The sequence below is a fragment of the Chelonia mydas genome, chromosome 10 (assembly GCF_015237465.2).
Source record: "Chelonia mydas isolate rCheMyd1 chromosome 10, rCheMyd1.pri.v2, whole genome shotgun sequence".
Classification (NCBI taxonomy): domain Eukaryota; kingdom Metazoa; phylum Chordata; order Testudines; family Cheloniidae; genus Chelonia; species Chelonia mydas.
Genome location: NC_051250.2, coordinates 13,158,279 through 13,176,893, shown reverse-complemented (window position 1 = coordinate 13,176,893; position 18,615 = coordinate 13,158,279). Strand labels below are relative to the sequence as shown.

The 18,615-nt window shown below is 40.2% G+C and overlaps 1 protein-coding gene across 4 annotated transcripts in view; it reads right to left on the bottom strand.

The window, feature by feature from the left end:
• Window positions 1-285: 285 nt before the first annotated feature.
• C10H7orf50 (chromosome 10 C7orf50 homolog) overlaps window positions 286-18,615 on the bottom strand; it is a 193,823-nt gene continuing 175,493 nt past the window's right edge. For all 4 annotated transcript variants that reach the window (XM_037910982.1, XM_037910981.2, XM_037910980.1 and 1 more), the window contains 2 exons: window positions 5,494-5,575; window positions 286-687 (listed from right to left, as the gene is read on the bottom strand). In XM_037910982.1, coding sequence (XP_037766910.1) covers window positions 505-687; window positions 5,494-5,575 — 265 coding nt within the window. In that variant the 3' untranslated portion in view covers window positions 286-504. The remainder of the gene's footprint in view (window positions 688-5,493; window positions 5,576-18,615) is intronic.

The following is an 18,615-nucleotide window of genomic DNA, read 5'->3' as shown; positions in this document are numbered from 1 at the left end:
TGACATGCCGCTAAATCTGAAAGTGATAGTTTACAGCTGGCTGATAAAACACTGTGCTTTACATTCACTTTTAAAACTACCCTGTGTGAAAGAACCTCCAGGCTTTCTGTTGATTGTTTTGCTTTTATTAAGAGACACAAAGCTCCTCTCATCAGTTAATAGTAATTACATGTTGATATGTGAAGAACTAAAGTGAGATGGATGATTCCATTCATTTCCAAGAGATGCAAAAATTACTTGATGGAGCCAAAATAGAATGTTTAATAATGGGCAAACACTGGTTTGTTTTGATTACAGTCTCCTTAATAAACTGTTTAATGATTGATTTAAAAATATTGTACAATGAGCAATGGAAAGATGAAATCTTATCATAATTACAATTCTTAATGAAAAAACATGTATTTACATATTTTTTTTAGAAGTTATTTGTTGCATTTCACCTGCTCTCCATACAATGATAGAAACAGACGAATCTAGAAATCTAATGACAAGGTTTACACACTTTCATGATAATAGCTGTAAAACTTTTCGTATGCGCTCACACTTCTCCAACAGACCTGGATCTTCTGTATCCGAATTGTCATACTCTTTCATAAGAGCTTCAGCTTTCTGCATGGTTACATCTCGCGCACTGCCTTTAAGCCCCTCCAGATAGTCCAATAAAATAGAGAAATATTCATCTGGAACCTTTAAGAAGAGAGATGGTTGACACAATGAAAGTCGTGTGATGGCACCAGGCTGAATATATACCAGGCTGAGTCAGACAACTACCAGGACTACATGGTTACTAGATGCAAGCAACTCTCAACTCAAATGGGGATATTTATTGGCAGTGTGCTAAACATTGTGGGAGACAATCATTACATGTTTGCTCTGTGCTCAGCTTTTAGGATAAAACTCTAAGCAAAATGCAATCACAACAGAAGCTGAAATGCCTATTAGTACATCCCTCCACTTACTGACCAACATCTCAACCCTATACGAGCTGTTGAAGAAGAAAACAGTGGACCAAATACTACCCTTGGATATATGTGTGCAAGTTCTGCTGAATTTAATGAGAGTTGCACGCACATATCTGAGGAAAGGATTTGGCCAAACAGCTCAGAATACGTCTAATAATAGCAACTTTCCTCCCTCAATGCCCAAAATTATCTGAGCTGCTGGGAAGAGATACCACCCACTGTCAAACAATAGATTGTAACTTTGACAGAACCATCATAAGAGGGGCTAGCATTTAGTTTGAAAAACAACAGATAAATTCAGACATATGGAAACCATTTTTAGATCACAGTGAATCAGATTCTGATAGAATCATTTAACTAAAACATGCCTAATGTGAAACAGCGTCATAGTCTCCAAGCGGCCCATCTGTTTTTTCTCCTCTCTCTTCCCTTCTCATTAGTTAGTTAGTAATAGGTTACATTTTAGCTTCATCAGGAGGGATATGACACTGTTATAACCAATAAGTTGTATTTACATTACTGATAATCCAATAAAGACATTTTAGACATTGGTTTACTCCACATTTTTAACCATAAAGTAATGTATTTTCAAGAAGATCACATAACCTGATTTTCTACGAAGCATTTCTTAAATTTATGTACAATTTCTATGACAGCAATCCCTGTTATTAATAAAATATTTTCCCTGTGATTCAGAAGAAGCTAAAATGACCCATTCTGCACACATTTACGCACATATTTAATTTTACACATGACTTCAACAGGACTACTCAATATAAAGTGTAAAGGGAAGCACATGCACAGGCGTTTGAAGGATCAGGGCCTTACTTGACAGAGGACTGTATGCTTTTATTCTACCTGAGAAATACAATTTTCCAGAAGAAAGAATTTTAACAGATAATGAACTTATCCAGTTATTTCTGCACTGTCACTGAGCCCAGTAACTTCACTGACTGAAAGTTCTATCACTCGCAGTGCTCTGAGGAAATGACACTCCAACAATGTCATAGTAAATGAAGGATAATACAGAGCACTAAACCAAAAGCAAGATCTCTATTTATACTTATAATTTATCCAGTAGGGAAGCCAACTATCACTCTTCAGCTACAACACTCTTGTTAAAAACCTACCCACACGAAAAAGGACATTAGCCAGAGGGATAATGATTAAACTAACTATACACAAAGTGCTGTCAAATGCATAGAGTAAATATACTGAAAAAATAAAAGGATCTTCTTGTTTTCTAATCTGGTTCAGTTACAGTAAATTTGTAACAACAGCAGACAAAAATGATAAGACACAAATATGAGTTTTAGGTTGATAATATTCCTTTAATCGAAATAATTCTCTCGACAGTGAATGTTTGAACTCAACAGGCTCTGTGTACTCTGTACTTTAGCCAAAACATCCATATATAATTTACCCTTCTTTTTACCAGACTTTATCTGTGTAGTTAGACCTCATCATGTATAATTATATCTATCATTATATAATTTAAGCAAAGTGCTTAAAGGGGCAATTAGTAGTCTATGCTAAACTTAGAAATTGTTTGTGTGGAGTAAATCGTGTGGCTGCTTTGTTCTTAAGGCTATAAAGCATTTAGTTTTCAGCCTCAAAGAAAGGCGAACAAAAACCTTTGAAACATTTCTTTATTCTAGCTATATAATTTATTCCAAGTAAAAACCATGTTAACCAGACAGTATTCTATGTATTTTTCCCTCCACTGAATATGCAATAGTGGTAGACAAACTTAATGGGTTTATGGTTTTGTTTATCATTTCCACTTGACTTTTGTTTCATTTCCTCTCTTCCAAACAGCTTCCTTGCCCCTAGCCTTATCTGGAGAATGGTTGCCGCGTGTAGACTTGCTGTGTCTACAGTTAGTTCCACAGGGCTCCATAAGCACACCAACTGGGCATGAAAGCAAAAATAAATAAATAAATGAGGCAAATATCACATCTTCCCCCGAGTTGGATTGTCACCAAAACAATATTTAAGAGCTTCTTGTTGAAAAGTTATTTTTCTTCAACAAAACGATGCCATGGCTCCAAAGGACAGAGAGTTTGTTGTACACAATTTAAATAATTACTATTAATAAGTGAGAATAATTTTTGCAGAACCATTTCTTTTCATGGTGATCTCCTCGATGTAATCTGAATTAGGCCTAAGGCAATATTCCAGCTGGCTGTTGATGCCCCAGGAAATAAATCAATTGAATATGTACAGTCCAACAATGCCATTTAGGTATGTAGGAGCCAAACATATTAAATGGAAATATTTATCTAGAAGTGAACCAAATATTATCAACTCTTGAGTGTTCAACAGTACTATATAACTGTGAAGGTGTTCAGCATTTACACATGCCACATGCCCCCACAGAGATGTAACCCAGAAGGCTCACACCTTTGAGTTGAGTTCTGGAAAAGACCAGGTTTAAACTACACGAGAAGTCAGAACTGGTAACGGGAGAGGCAATTTGACTGCAGAGATCTCAGCTCTCAGGCTGGAGTGCTGGACAGAGGGTCTGAACTCCAAGAATGTGCTCAGCAGCTCCAAGACTGGGGTTATGCCTGGTATCTGTTGAGACTCCAGAGTCTTAAAATACACAGGATCCAGCAGCTGGATCCCCTCACAGGAGTCCAGGGAGTTGCTAAGAGGGTGCGCTCAACCAGACCTATGACACCAGTTACCCACCATCTGGATTTTACAGAGTCAGCCCTAATCGATTTTATAGAAAGAAGCAAGTACACCTTCCTCTCTGAATCCTGCTTTGCCCTACAGCAGGACCTCCAGTTATCAACTGGGCACCACCAGAAGCCAAAGACGGAACTTGGGAAGGAACAGAAAAAGTGCTTTCTTTTGTATTTTATTCATGACTGGAACTCTGTAGACTGTATTGGCTAAAGAAGAAGCAGACTGTAGGCATAAAAATATATTCACCAAAGTGGTCCACCCTCACCAAGGGCCTGATGCAGGGAAGTACTTACGTATGTGCTTAACTTTATGTACTTGAGTAGTTCCTCGTTCAAACTCCTAGAAATCAGTGGAAGTGGCCTATTTAAAGACCATTTGCAATCTGACCTCACCAGTAATAGACAGTTCAAAATATGTTAGTATAAATAACTCATAATAATCTCAATGGATTACAGAAGATACCAGAATAGGAAACATTTCTATTTCAGTGTTGAGAAATACAGAATTAAGCTATGTATTGATACTCAAATCTATTGAAAACATGCTATTTGAAGATACTATTAACCAATTTATGTCAGTGTGAAAAGAAAGAAACCCAAAGACAAACAGGTGTAAAAGCAAGGACATCATTTTGGCTCTGAAATAGCTCCTAGACAGCTGTAGAGAACATAAGTTGTGTTTGGTAGGATGTTAAGGACTGTTTTAAAGGAGAAACAAATCTAAAGTAGTAAGCAAATTATTCCACATACCTGCAATTAAACTTTTATTTTGTCACTTTCCAAATACAGCTATGCCAGTATATGTACTAATGCTTTGTGAACATTTTTGCCTAAATTAAAGACTGATTTCTTTTAAAAATCTTTCTTCTCATCAAGGTAACACTTTAAGTTGGTAGCTGGCTTGAAATTTGCATCAAATAGGCCAAAAACTATTTTAATTGTGTTATGTATAAAGTAAACATTAAAAAATCTTTAACTGTATGGACACATCCAGACAATGGGCAAAAATTGATTCCATGTCAACTAAAAGAATAAATGAACAACCCACTATGGATTGGCAAGGTGGTTTGTTCTATTATGCAACAAAGTGGAATGATCTGAAACATTCCCTCACTGCCACTGTAACCAGAGGCTAACTGGAAATTAAATCTCTTGTTTTCAAAAGTTATTAAATTGCTGATTCTACCACTGGTGCAAGCCTAGCCTTTGATTTTTAACATAGATGCACTGCCAAGCCTTTTATAATCAGTCTAAGGTCCCATGTACATTGTACTGAGTGAGAAACCATATTAGCAGCCCGCTAACATGGTTTCACATCTGAGTCAGAGCCTGAAAGGATCTGAAACAGCTTCAGCTGCCTAAAATGTGAGTATCTATGATTTTAGCATTGGGTTCCACATTCAGAAGTTCAGATTAACCAATACATCTGAAATGTGGTCTAACTTTATCATTCATTTGTATTCAAAATGCAATAATATTTTCTGTACATTAATTATAACAATCTAGTGTACACAGGAGAAAAGTAATTCCAAACCATCCATGGTCTGTTATGACCTTTCTTCTAAGTCTTGCTGCATTAACTACAAATGATTTAAGAAGAGATTGGCAAACATGTCTTGCCCATTGTTCTGAAAGGCTACAGTAACAAATGATTTCTAAACACTGCTGATTTGAGAATCAAATGTATACATTGACTCCTTGTCCAGATTAAATCAAAAATTACAAATGTGTTGGGACACCATAGTAACATTTGGTTAACAAAAAACAGGCGTAACTAATTTGTAACTACTTGCTCTAAGATATTACTTCGCTAAATAAAAAATACTGTTAATACAAACCTTCTCTTTATCATACATGTGCAAAAGAAGCCAAGTCTGCCTGGTCTTTTGAAACTTCCATTCTTTTGGTTTTTTGGACCAGCTGTAACAAAATAAATGAGAAAAATAATTGCTCAAATAAAATACTGGATAATAAAAATACTCAGCACTCACGTAGCACTTTTATATAATGATTCAAAGTACTGTACCAGCATTACATTAACTAAGGCTCACAACGTCCATGTGACCAGGTGTCAGAGTATATATTGTACAGGTGGCAAAAGTGAAGTACAGAAGGATTAAGTGGCTTGCCCTAAGTGTCACATAAGTCACTGGGAGAGCAAGCAGAAGAACCCAGGAATCCTGACTACCAATTCCTTGCTCAAAACATAGGATAACTTTGCATCATATTTGAAAAATACAGTACATCTTAAAATCATGCAAAACAAATGCACAATGTCTGCAAATACTCTCTCAATGCCTCACATGCAAAAATTTTAAATATGTAAAAACTGAGCTGGGCTAAAATGTCAGACTGATGTGTGCAATTTACATATAGCAAGATTGCGATTTGAAAGCTGGTATATTTTGCTATAAATACAAAGAGGGAAGAAAACTGGTTTGAGAAAATGGATATTTCTCCTCAAAACAACAGTAGAATAATGAGCGAGTAACAAATCTCACTATGAAATGCACACTGCTATTTTTGCCTCTACAACATAATACACAAAAATCTAATATCTTAATAGGAAACAGGACTAGTCAATACACTGAGGCATTATTACAGATGTAGCCCAATACAAGAAAACGTAAACCCTAGTAAACTAAAATTATTAGATTTTACTCTGAAGAAGACAGTTACCTTTTCCGTAACTGGTGTTCTTCGAGATGTGTTGCTCACGTCCATTCCACATTAGGTGTGTGTGCTCGCCACATGCACCAGTGCTGGGAGTTTCTCCCTCAGCTGTATCTGTAGGGGACCGGCTCTGGCACCCTCTGGAGTGGTGTCCGTATAGCATGGTACAAGGGGTACCACCGGCTCCCCCCACCCTCAATTCCTTCTTGCCAGAAACTCCAACAGTGGGGAAGGAGGGCGGGTCATCAAATGGACATGAGCAACACATCTCAAAGAATACCAGTGTATGGAAAAGATATCTGTCTGTACAGGGAGAATTTGGCAAATCGGTAAAGTGCCTGAAACCACTATGGCTTATTGCTAAAAGCAGCCAAGTAACCCAGGGTAACATGTCTTTTCTTCTTCAAGTGCTTACTCATGTCCATTCCATATTAGGTGACTCCCAAGCAGTACCCCTGGAGGTGGGTAGGAGTTCATGGACGTGCAGATTGCAGCACAGCTCTGCCGAACCCAGTGTCGTCCCTGGCCTGCTGAGTGATGGCATAATGAGACGTGAACACGTGGACCGAGGACCATGTTGCGGCTCTACAGATGTCCTAGATAGGAATGTGCACCAGGAAGGCCGCCAAAGACACCTGCGCTCTCGTTAAGTGGGCTTTGACAATCGGCGGCGGCAGAACCCCCGCAGGTCATAATTGGTCCTTATGCATGAGGTAATTCAATTGGAAATCCTTTGTGAGGACACCGAGTGACCCTTCATCCTATCCGCTGTAGCGATGGAAGAGTTGAGTTGATTTATGGAAAGGCTTGGTACGTTCTAAGTAGAAAGCCAAGGCCCTCCGGATGTCCAGGGCGTGAAGATGCCTCTCCTCATTTGTCTTGTGCAGTTTGGGACAGAACACCGGGAGGAAGATGTCCTGGTTCATATGGAAGGTGGAGACCACCTTTGGCAGGAAGACTGGGTGGGGCGCAACTGAGCCTTATCTTTGTATGGAGGTTCGGAGGTCAAGGCTTTAATTTCAGAGACCCGTCTCGCCGATGTCACCACCACCAGAAACACGACTTTCCACAATAGTTGGGAAAAAGAGCAGGAACCCAGCAGCTCAAAGGGCGGGCAATGAGCCTAGAGAAGACCGAGTTAAGATCCCACTGCGGGACAGGAGACCGTACCTGCAGGAAGAGTCTCTCGAGCCCTCTCAAGAATCTGACTGTCATGTCATGGGAAAACACTGTTTGTCCTTGGATTGGCGGGTGAAAAGCAGAGATGACTGCGAGATGCACTCTAATGGAAGAGTGCGCCAGGCCCTGGTTCCTCAAATGAAGCAGGTAGTCCAGGACAGCCTGTATGGAGGAATGCGAGGGGGAGATACCCTGTTTGGACGCCCAGTGGGAAAACCTTGTCCACTTGGCGAGGTAAGTCAGTCTAGTTCAGGGCTTCCTACCTTCCAGGAGGACCATGCAGCATCCACGCTGAGAGGTGGAGGGACTCGAGGTTGGGGTGTAGGAGTCAACAGTGATCCTGTAACAGCAAGTCTGGTCGGTTGGGCAGGGGCCAAGGAGGGGCCGCTGATAGGCTCATGAGTGTGCTGCACCAGTGCTGGCGAGGCCGTGTCAGGGACGATCATGACGACCTGCGCCTTGTCGCTCTTGATCTTTTTCAGGGCCCTGCTTATGAGTGGAATCAGAGGGAACGCGTACGTCAGGCTCCCTGACCACGACAGGAGGAAGGCATTGGGGAGGGAGCCCTTGCTAAGACCTTACTGAGAACAAAACTGATGGCATTTCCTGTTCTGTCTGCTAGTGAACAGGTTCACTTGGGGAGTTTCCCACCTTTGGAATATCTTTCAGGTTGCTTCTGGATGGAGTGACAACTCGTGGTGAGAGAAGTCTCTGCTGAGCTGGTTTGCCAATGTAGTCCTATGCTGGGAAGGCGACAAGCTTTCAGGTAGATCTTGTGGCTGATGCAGAAGTTCCATAGATGGAGCACCTCCTGACAGAGAGTCGACGAGCGTGCTCCACCTTACCTGTTGATGTAGAACATCGAAGCTGTGTTGTCTGTCAGGACTTGTACCACCTTGCCCGACAGGTGGGGCAAGAAGACTCCACATGCCAGCCGGACTGCTCAGAGCTCTTTGATGTTTATGTGCAACCACTCTTTATCCGGGGACCACATTCCCTGAGTCTGGAGGATGCCGATAAGCGCCCCCCAGCTGAGGGTCCGAGGAGTCTGACACCAACTCAATGGAGTGGGGAGGGTTGTCAAATGGAACCCCTTCCAGGACTGTTCTGCAGTCAGTCTACCACCGCAGTGAGGTATGTATTGCCTGGGGAATGATAACGATCTTTTCCAGGGGGTCACGGGACTGGGAATAGACCATTGTTGCAGGGGGTCGCATCTGGAGCCTGGCATGGCGGACCACGTAAGTGCACGCTGCCATGTGACCCAGGAGGCGCAGACAGACCCAGGCTGTAGTCAGAAGGAACACAGAGACTTCCGTGATGAGGTTCGTCAACGTGTGGAACCTTTCTAGAGGCAGGAATGCCCTGACATAGGTTGAGTCGAGGACCTCTCCGATGAACTCTATCCTCTGCACTGGCATTAACGTCAACTTTTTGGTACTTACCAGTGCCTATTACCAGTGCTCTTAGATGGATATCGTGCTCCTTCTTTGTCCTAGGTTTGAAGGACTTGCAGATACGGCACTTGTCACTTATGTGCCCTTCACCTAAGCACCTTAGGCAGCTGGTATGTGGATTGCAGGACTTAAAGTCTGGGGACTGGGGCACGCTCCATCCCCCGGCTGAGTCCCATTCGGGACTAACGAAGAGTTCAAGAACTACTACTAAGGGTATCTAAGAAATTACTAACTATGTATAACTATTTTACAGGATTTCAAAGTTCTCAAGAACAGAGAATGAAACAACACTAGCCAAAGCAGCAGACATTCCAACACCATCACTGGCGGCAAGAAGGAACTGAGGGTGGGGGGAACCGGCAGTGCCCCTTATACCACTCCATGCGGGTGCCACTCCAGAGGGCACCAGAGCTGGTCCCCTATGGATACTGCTGAGGGAAAAACTTCTGGCACCGGTGCATGTGGTGAGCACACACACCTAATATGGAATGGACATGAGCAAGCACTCAAAGAAGAAAAACACATCTCTACAGGTATGATGCAAGTCCACCTTTAATGTTCCATTTTGTTTTACATAGTAATATTGAGTATAGAAATCAACTGGAAAGCCTGTTGGGCAAGAGTATTAACTTTGTTCAAACACTGTCAAGTCTAATAGAGCAAAGCCGCCCTCACATTAAATTTCTTCTGCACTGGCAAATCAATTGCTCAGTGAACTCTGTGAAACAAAGACCAAGTGATAACAAATTTGTCCAGGAGGGTTTCATGAGAGCTTCTGTAGAAACATACAAGTGTACAAGATAAGCTCCTTTTTAACTTCAGAGGTTTCCAAACTCAGAAGGGGTGTGGGGGAAGAGGGGAGTCTGTAGTTCCTTTAAGAGTATTCATTGGTAAATTAAATGGAAATCTGCCTCAAAAAAGACAAGGTAAAAAGCAAACAAATGATAATAAATGAAAAAATAAGACAAATGGTTAACAACCCAATGCATCAATTAAAGGTAAATTTTATACCATCAATTAAAGGTAAATCTGCAAATTAAGAAAGTCAATCCGGAAGTCTACTACGGGATATTGCAGTTAAAGAATCAAACTAGTAGAGAACAAATATTAGACTGAAACTGAAAAAACAAGAGCACTGGCAAAAGCTAAGATCCAAAAGTTATGAAATCAAATACAAAAATGAAAAAGAAATCAAAAAGCTTCAGTTAATCATGATTCAATCGTTTGTGTTGTTTAACTACCCAGCAAGGATGCCTGCTATAAAACGAATGGCTAGCACCAGTATCAGATTTGTGGAGAATAAAAAATTAACAATGAACGAGAAGGGAATAAAATTCAACATTCTTCACTGGTACTTTGCATTCATTTGTAGGCAACTTCTCTGTGCAGCCAAACAGATGCAATGGCTGCAAAAGGGGAAACTGGCACTCGTGCAAAAATAGATAGTTTTACATCAATTGATGGACCAAAGTGTGTGTGTTCTTTAAAAAAAAAAAAAAGTATGTGGTATATTCATGATGTTGATGGAAACCATGTTTGTGCCTATTATACTGGATAAACTCTTCACAAACAGCTCATTCTAATCTAGTGCACCCTCTGCACTATTATGGTCATGATCAAAGTCAGCTGTCATTTAAAGAAATTGTATGATATATCAGTCATGTTTTCCCACATATGGGTTATTGGTGCATTCACATTTTCAGAAAACAGTTCTACATTTTTTAACTAGTGCTCTTGGCTGGATTGTTCTGGTTACACTCATTCTCCCAACTTCATTGCACGCCAAACTCTGGTCCCATTCTGAGCCCAAGAACCCATAATCATGGATACAGAGTTAATATAATTTTCATAACAGAATTTATGTGGTTGTTCCACATAATGAACCCCACCCCTCCACCTATAAGCTTTTAGTATACACAGCATAAATATTTCATTAATACAGATGGCTGAATGAGGGGGAAAAACTGATAAATGACAAGAATATCACTGCTGAGATCATTAAAATCTATGAAAGTATCACTTCGTGAAGTGCAGAGCATGGGAGAACTCTGTTAGAATTATATATTTATACATTCACTATTTTTTGGATTGCCCTGCCTTTAAAGTACAAATAAAAGTTAAAGCCTTTCAGTACAATGTAATACAACAAGCCACATGCAGGTTATCCTAGTCACATGCAAAGATTTTGTTAAAGGACTTCAGGCTTTCTTGACATATTACAGCACTAATGCAGCCTTTTTATCCTGAGTGATTTAAAATCTAGTATAAATAAGATTAACTACACTACACTTAATAATAAACCCTCTTTATAGACAATCACTCCTTTTTCATAGTTTGAATGAAGCTGGTGGTCTTCAGAAATAGCTATATCCAGCACAATGTCCATATCTAATATAAGAAGTTATGGCACCAGATGGAAATATGTACATGTAAATATTTTTCCCATTATGCTTAGGGCAAATTTTCTAATATATCATACAGCTGCTAATTATTATTCTGTGTACAGTTACTGTTTATATCTTTTTTTATAAGCACAAGCTGACTGAAAAAACATGTAGCTGACTGAAGTTTAATGGATCTTAAACTGATGTTTCAACGTAGTTTTAAAAGAGAAAAGTAGAAGACACATAGAAAATGGAGGTTTCAGAGTAGCAGCCGTGTTAGTCTGTATTCGCAAAAATGGAGTTCATTGCAGCATGAATCAGACAGTCCCAGGACTTTCTTGGAGAATGATAGTCTCATGTGGGAGGCTTGCTCAAAACCCTCAAGACCCATCCACATTATAAGTACAATCATGATTTTAAAGTCAGTTCATCAGGTCTCCTATGACTGTTATACAAAACATGACTGAGTTGTGTACTCACAGCAGCAATTTTTATAACACAACCATGTGTCACCCACACTTAACAAGCTACTTACCCATGTTTTTATTTTAAAATGCTGGGAAAATCTAGGAAAATAACACCCAGAGGGTATGAATACAGTTGGCCACTAACAGCATATAGGGACACCGCACTCTGGGATGTCCTAGTATGCAGAGGCCTGAATCTAAGGAAAACCAGTTCCGCAGGCACAGTCAGAGAGTCCAAGCCACAGAGCAAAACAAAAGTGTTACAAACTGGATACAGGAAGACAATCGTGCCTGTTTAGACTGCGGGCCAGGGCAGAATATTATTAGCTGCCACGGTTATTAACTGAGTATATAGAATACTGGGTGTGAACACAAACTATGTTCAGAGCCAACCATCTCACAAACTGTGTGACAAGGCTGTAGTATGGACAAGGCTAAAAAGACAAAGCCCAAGGAAACAGAAAAAATGAGAGCTACCCCATTATGACCGTAAAGACACAGGGTAAGATCTGGTGCACCCAGGAATACAGGCACGGGCTAAGGTGGCTTCAAGCAATCTTCTGATGGATTTATCCTCAAAGATTGTGAGGCTCTCAGACACTACCGTGATGGAGGCCATAACTTAGACAGAAGAAAAAACAGAAACGAACCCTCAAACTTGTTAGTGTTAAATAGAAGTTCAACGTAATATTCTGTTGACTTTCAAGACAGAAATTGAATCAATTTGTTGTGTTGTTCCTTTAAACATACATACCTTTCTTGGTCTTAATTTCAAACCAAGAAGAAATTAGAAAAGAAATTAAGGATGCAGTAAAACAAAATAAAGCACCTTTTCTTATAACGAACAAGCCAATTGAAATTCTGATGACCAAGATTTTTCAGACCCCATATGTAAATCTTTTTATCATTTTAAACAAATATTGTCTGCTTTTCTTTTGGGATTTACCTTGAAATTTTGCCTATTTTGTTTTGCCAAATCTGAGCTTTTCCAGCTGCTAGGGAGAACACAGTCTGTCTGTTTAGAAGGCAAAGGAGTCAACCTAGTTAAGCACAAATATATTTTCTATAAAGAACTTAATTAAAAATACCTAAATCCTTACTCAGACATTTGGCACTTCAAAGTGACTTGTACAAACCAATAGTTTACAAGACAGTATACAGGATATAAATGATACCCACACATTTGTGTGTTCTTGAGCTCCTATCTTATTGCATTCATTTGGGAGGTGGGTAGCATGTGTGTACGTCAAGACCAATTCAGCAGGTAAATTATAGAAAGAATTACTGCACCAACACATCAGGCCAATGGGTCAGCCGTATGTGGCTGGAAAGTCCCAGGAAGCTGGAGAGCTTGGCTGTGTTTGTCTAAGGTGGCACGGAGGTATGAGGAGTTTGGGGCAAGTTTATTTTTTGTGGAAGAAGAGGCATTTATATGTGGTTTGGCTTTTACAATACAGTACTTGGACTAACTGAATGAGCAGTCCCTGCCCCTGTACAGGAGACTGAATCCCCAGGAGGCATCCCTGACTTGTAAGACAAAGCCAGGCAATCCTTTTGGGGCTATAAAGAATAGAGAGAGACTCAATTTTTATCCTTCACCTTAGGAGACAACGAAACTAAGCAACCTGATGTCTGTGATGGGTCCTGGCCACTAAAAGCTGGAAGGGAGACTGGGGGTGAGAGAAACCAGCTTGAACAGACTGTATTTTGCTAGATTAAGTTTTAGACTTTTAGAGATGTGTTTTCACTTTTATTTCCTTGTAACCATTTCTACCTTTCTCTGTTTTACTTGGTATCACTTAATCCATGCTCTTTTGTTAATACACTGTTTGCTTTCATTATAAACAATCAGTGCTATGTAAGTTCAGTGAAGTGCGTATTTTGAGAAAGGGAACAGGTTGGAATGTTTTACTGTCTTGTTTTCTGTGTGAGGGTCCAGTCAGAGGGACTAGTCCCTGCAGTAGGATCATTTGGGGGTGAACTTGGGGCTGGAAGGGTACTGAGGTCAGACTGCAAGGAGTAACCAGGTTGGGCAAAGCCATGGTGAGGCTTGTGTGTTGCTGGCAGACTGTTTGGATCAGATCTCTGGTCCAAAGCTGCACAGCCACAAGACACCCAGGGTTACAAGGCTAATGGTGACCAAACCTCATACTGGCCTGCTGGGTGGACCCCAAAATGTCACAAGAGCCATGTTGTAAAATCCTAGACAACACTTTGAAAATGTAGGAATCACATAGGTTAGATAGAAGAACAGACACAAATTTGTCAAATTTATTGTACTAGTAATTTTTCTTACATTTGGAATGATTCTTTTTTTTTTTTTTGGCCATTTTTGGGAAAGTTAATGTGCTTACATTGCTATTCTCAAATCCAATGTTTGCAAAAATAGATGGCTATATTAAATTATGTCCCAGATAAGGTTTCTCCATATTGTTTGGATGATTGAAAGAAAAAAATGTCACTGTGCCAGAAGAGAATTTTTTGAAATTGTCAACAGATCCTCAAATCAATACCATGTTTTTGGCAGAACAGCTATACTGGCAACACTGCTCTATCTGTGGTTTTAAAAACAACTTTTAATATGTTCTTCCATCTGGTTCAGACACAGAATACTGGCTAGAGATCTGTGCAGGGGGGAAAAAAAGGTTACAGACATTTTTTTTTCTTTTTTTGGCAGCAAGGTAAACAGGACAGTGAAAAAAAGAAACAACAAAACTGTCAAAAATGCTTCTTTTAATATCTCATTTCTGCCCCGGTGTCTAGTAAAAGGGCAGGCGGTACCTGCATAGCAGACTGAACTAGAGCCCAAAATTCTCTGTAGAAAACATTATAAGGTAAAAGAAAGATCCTGAAATGCCTTGAAGCAAAGAACATGATTATGTCTTTAGAAAAATAAAATTTGCATCAACCAAACCCGTATTTGTGTATACAGCAGAACCCAGTTTATCTGATCTAACTGGGACCAGAGCCAGATTGGATAATCAAAAGTTCAGATAATCTGGAGAGCAGGAAAGTGTGAGGCTGCAGAGTAATCTAGCAGCCACCGTAGCGATCGCCTACTTTTGGACCTGTGCACGCTTGTTTCTCGGTTAATATGGAGAGCCGGATAATGAAGGGTCGGATAAATGGGGTTCTACTGTATATTTTTATTGTTAGTATTATTAATTCTTTGTATTACAATTGCATCTAGAGACTTCAGCCAAGACTGGGGCCCATTGTTCTAGGCACTGTACAAATAAACAGTGAGAGACAATGCTTACCTTGAAGAACTTACAGTCTAAATACATAAGACAGATCAAGGGTGGGAAAGGAAACTGGCCCAGAGAGTTGACATGAGGACTCAAAAATCACAGCAGGTCAGTGACAGAACCAAGAATAGAACCCCTGTCTCCTGAGTCTGAGTTAATACCCTGCCCATTGGACCACGCTGCCTCTTCTAGTATTTTTTGTTACATTTCATTCAAGATGCTGCAAGCAGTATTACACTGGGAAGATTTGTAGTTGATTTTGAATAGATCTCTTTATAGTGCAGCTAGTAAGTTACTGGTATTAGTGAGACTGCAAAATTTTATGTTTTGACTCTAAAAATGTAGATAGTAGTAGCAGTGATGTTGAGAACTTAAGGTGTTCCCTCCTGTATTAACAAAGAAGAGCCAGCTGGTAGGCATCAAAGACCAAAGGTGATTTGTATGATTTCTAACATGCTGTCAATGTACTTTGCCTACACATATGAACAGGAGAAAAGATGGGAGTAGAACAGCCTCACAAGACAAAAGTATAATCCATTTTCTTCCTTCCCAATGTATTCTCTTTTATTTCACAAAAGCCCTTCAGAATTTTGCCTGTCTTATCTGCATCCTGGGATGAATATGCTGCAATGTACTATCTGAGTGATATGCTGAAGTCTTTCTGTCCAGATGTCAATCTTTTTCAACACATAATTCTGATCACCCTGATGGCCAAGAGCAGCAGTGATGGCGTGTACAGTAATGGGAGAGAAGAGAAGAAAATAACTAACATTCTTTCCCTCCCATGAAGAACATCTTGGGCGATGTGAGTGAGTGAGGAAGGAAGGGGGCCCCTTTGTTGGCATGAATATAACTCAAAAAGCCAACTGCAAGCAAGATCATTTACAAATACTGCCAGTAATGTCTCATATATACAAATACTTTATAATGATCAGATGAAGGATACATTACTAGACTCAGGAAAAGCATAATAAGGTCTCGTTTTCTTTTCCCTCTCTCCTTCCCCCGCATATTACCACAATGTCACAAACTGTCTGATTCTTGTATTAAAATACTCCTGGTGGGGTCTGATACCTAGCTTGTCTGGGACTGACTGCTTGTTTTGGCAGTTTCTAACTAATCAGAGGTTTTTTGGGGGGTTGGTTTCACTTTATGTTCTAAAACTTTTTGTTAGTCTTTTTCCCCCCCTAGCCAGTTTGGGATCCAGAGGAGGAATACTTTGCACATAAGAGCAAAACTGAAAATAATTTGTTTTAAACCACATACTGTACTGGTCTGGACTGATTCCAGGTGCTCAAACAGAACTCTGTTTTCTTCCTTCATTTCTCCACTTCAATAATTTTTTAAATCAAGATGGTGGGATCTCTTCTAGGCTTTAGGGCTATATCCACAAAGGGACTTAGGCGCTTAACTGCCACTTTAGTAGCAAAGTCCAAAATCTAGACCCTCAAAACCTTTGCCCAGCTGCTGACTAATTCTGTGGGAACTTAAGTTTCCACTGGTAAAGATACCATGGAGCCAAAACTTCTGTCAATGGGCACACACAAAACTGCCTAAGTCCTGATTCCGCTGAGCTGCTTGGCACCTAAGCTCTGGAACGTTTCTCAAACTAGGTGTCATCTTCTCCCCTGCACCACTAATGAGTTTAAGTACCTGCTCCAAATCAAGTGGGGATTTGAACTTGGATCTCCCTCATCCTGCCCTAACAACTGGGCTATTGTGTATAAGGGAGTATGGGGGCACCAGCACCTTTTCCTGCATTTTTTCATGAGGAAGGGCTGACCTGGTTTAGGCACCTAACTCCAGGAGGGTTCATGGCTGTAAATCCCGAACAGAGTCTGGGTCAGAGTAAGACACCAAAGTTCCTTTGAGGGGTGGAGCTTAGGTCCCTGTCTCTCCTTGGCATTTCCTATTGGTTAGTTTAAGCAGTTCCCCATTCATCTTGCTGGCTTCTGTGAATACTATTTTAGGTGCCTATCTCATCCTATGCATTATATAGGGAGGCTGGGCACCTAACTCAGGGCTGTGAATTCCACTGGATGGCAGGGTGCCTAAACGTTGGGCATTACAAGACTGTGCCTAAAGTCACTTTGTGGATGTAGCCCTAAGTATTACACTGGATAAGATGTTACCTAGTACTCTCTGGAAGACAGATTTAAGATGTCTCCAAAATCTGAAGTCAAATGGAGGGATCTGAGCAGCCCTCATAATCTGATAAGATTACAATCACCATCTGTGAGAACAATAGTTTGGCAACAAGTGATTTTCCAGTCAGATGGTCAAGAGTTTCCCATCAGTTTGGAATATGACCAATTTCACTGGGTATTTCTGCAAACCTGTAAAAGGACATGTACCGGAGTGGACAAAGGTACAGGTACATCCGAAGGTCCTTATCTTATTCAAATTATATCAGTTTTAAATCTCCCATGATTTCAGTGGTGCAGGATCTGACTTGAAGCGATTATAATTAGAGAGTGTGTAGGGTGGGAATAGTGGAGGGGGGAAATGAGAGAATCTACTAGAAGCTGTTATGAACAAATCAAATATTCATTAAAAAATAAAAGATATAATCATCTGAGCCTTGCTACTTTAAGCAGAAAAACTTGTAGTGGTTAAGAATATCAACCAATTATAATTTTAGCTAAGGAAATACTGAGGTCATGTTTTTGTGCCTAGTGAACCTGAAAGTGTTGTCAGAAGAAAAAACATTAAATTCAAGGATCAAAATTCATCAGTGAAATTTCCTGAACAACTTGGAGAAGAATTTGGACTCTGAAGCTCTGGATGAGTGATTTTGCTTTGATGTAGCTAGGATGCCAAAGTATCAATTTATGGCTTGATAGATTTCACTGGAAGTTTATCATCATCTCCCTATTTTACAGCAATAGGTAGGGTGCAGCTGGCACCATAAAGGGGTGTGTCACCCAGCTGAGCCCTTAATCAACAACACTGTTGAAAATGTAGTGTTTCTTCTTGAGCAGATGTTTTTAATATAGCTTTGGTTTGTGTATTTGCGGCGCTACTCCCACCTTAATAATGAGCTATCCGACTTTTATTGCCAACAAGCTACAAAGTACTCCTCATCTCCAGTTCCAGCCTCTAACTCTTGATACAAGTGATTTCTTCTGGGAATAGGTAGGAGAACTGATATTTATCAACACTGATACAATCCCTAGACACTTGGGCAGCTATGAAGTTTCTGGGATTTTTGTTTTTTGAATAGGTCCACGGTTACTATTCTAACTGTTGATAGATAACTGGAGATAGTTTCTATGCACTTTGTTTATTTAGATTTTAAAATATTAAAAAAGTCTATCCAAGGTTCTAGACACCCTGACATCACTAACACCACAATAAATCCCAGCAGCATCATAGAATTACTTTACAGAAGTAAAGTACCTACCCCCCCCGCCCCTCTCAAACGTTCTTGTTAAACCCTGGATTTGTGCTGGAAATGGCCCACCTTGATTATCATACACATTGTAAGGAGAATGGTCACTTTAGATAAGCTATTACCAGCAGGAGAGTGGGTTTGTGTGTGTGTGGGGGGGT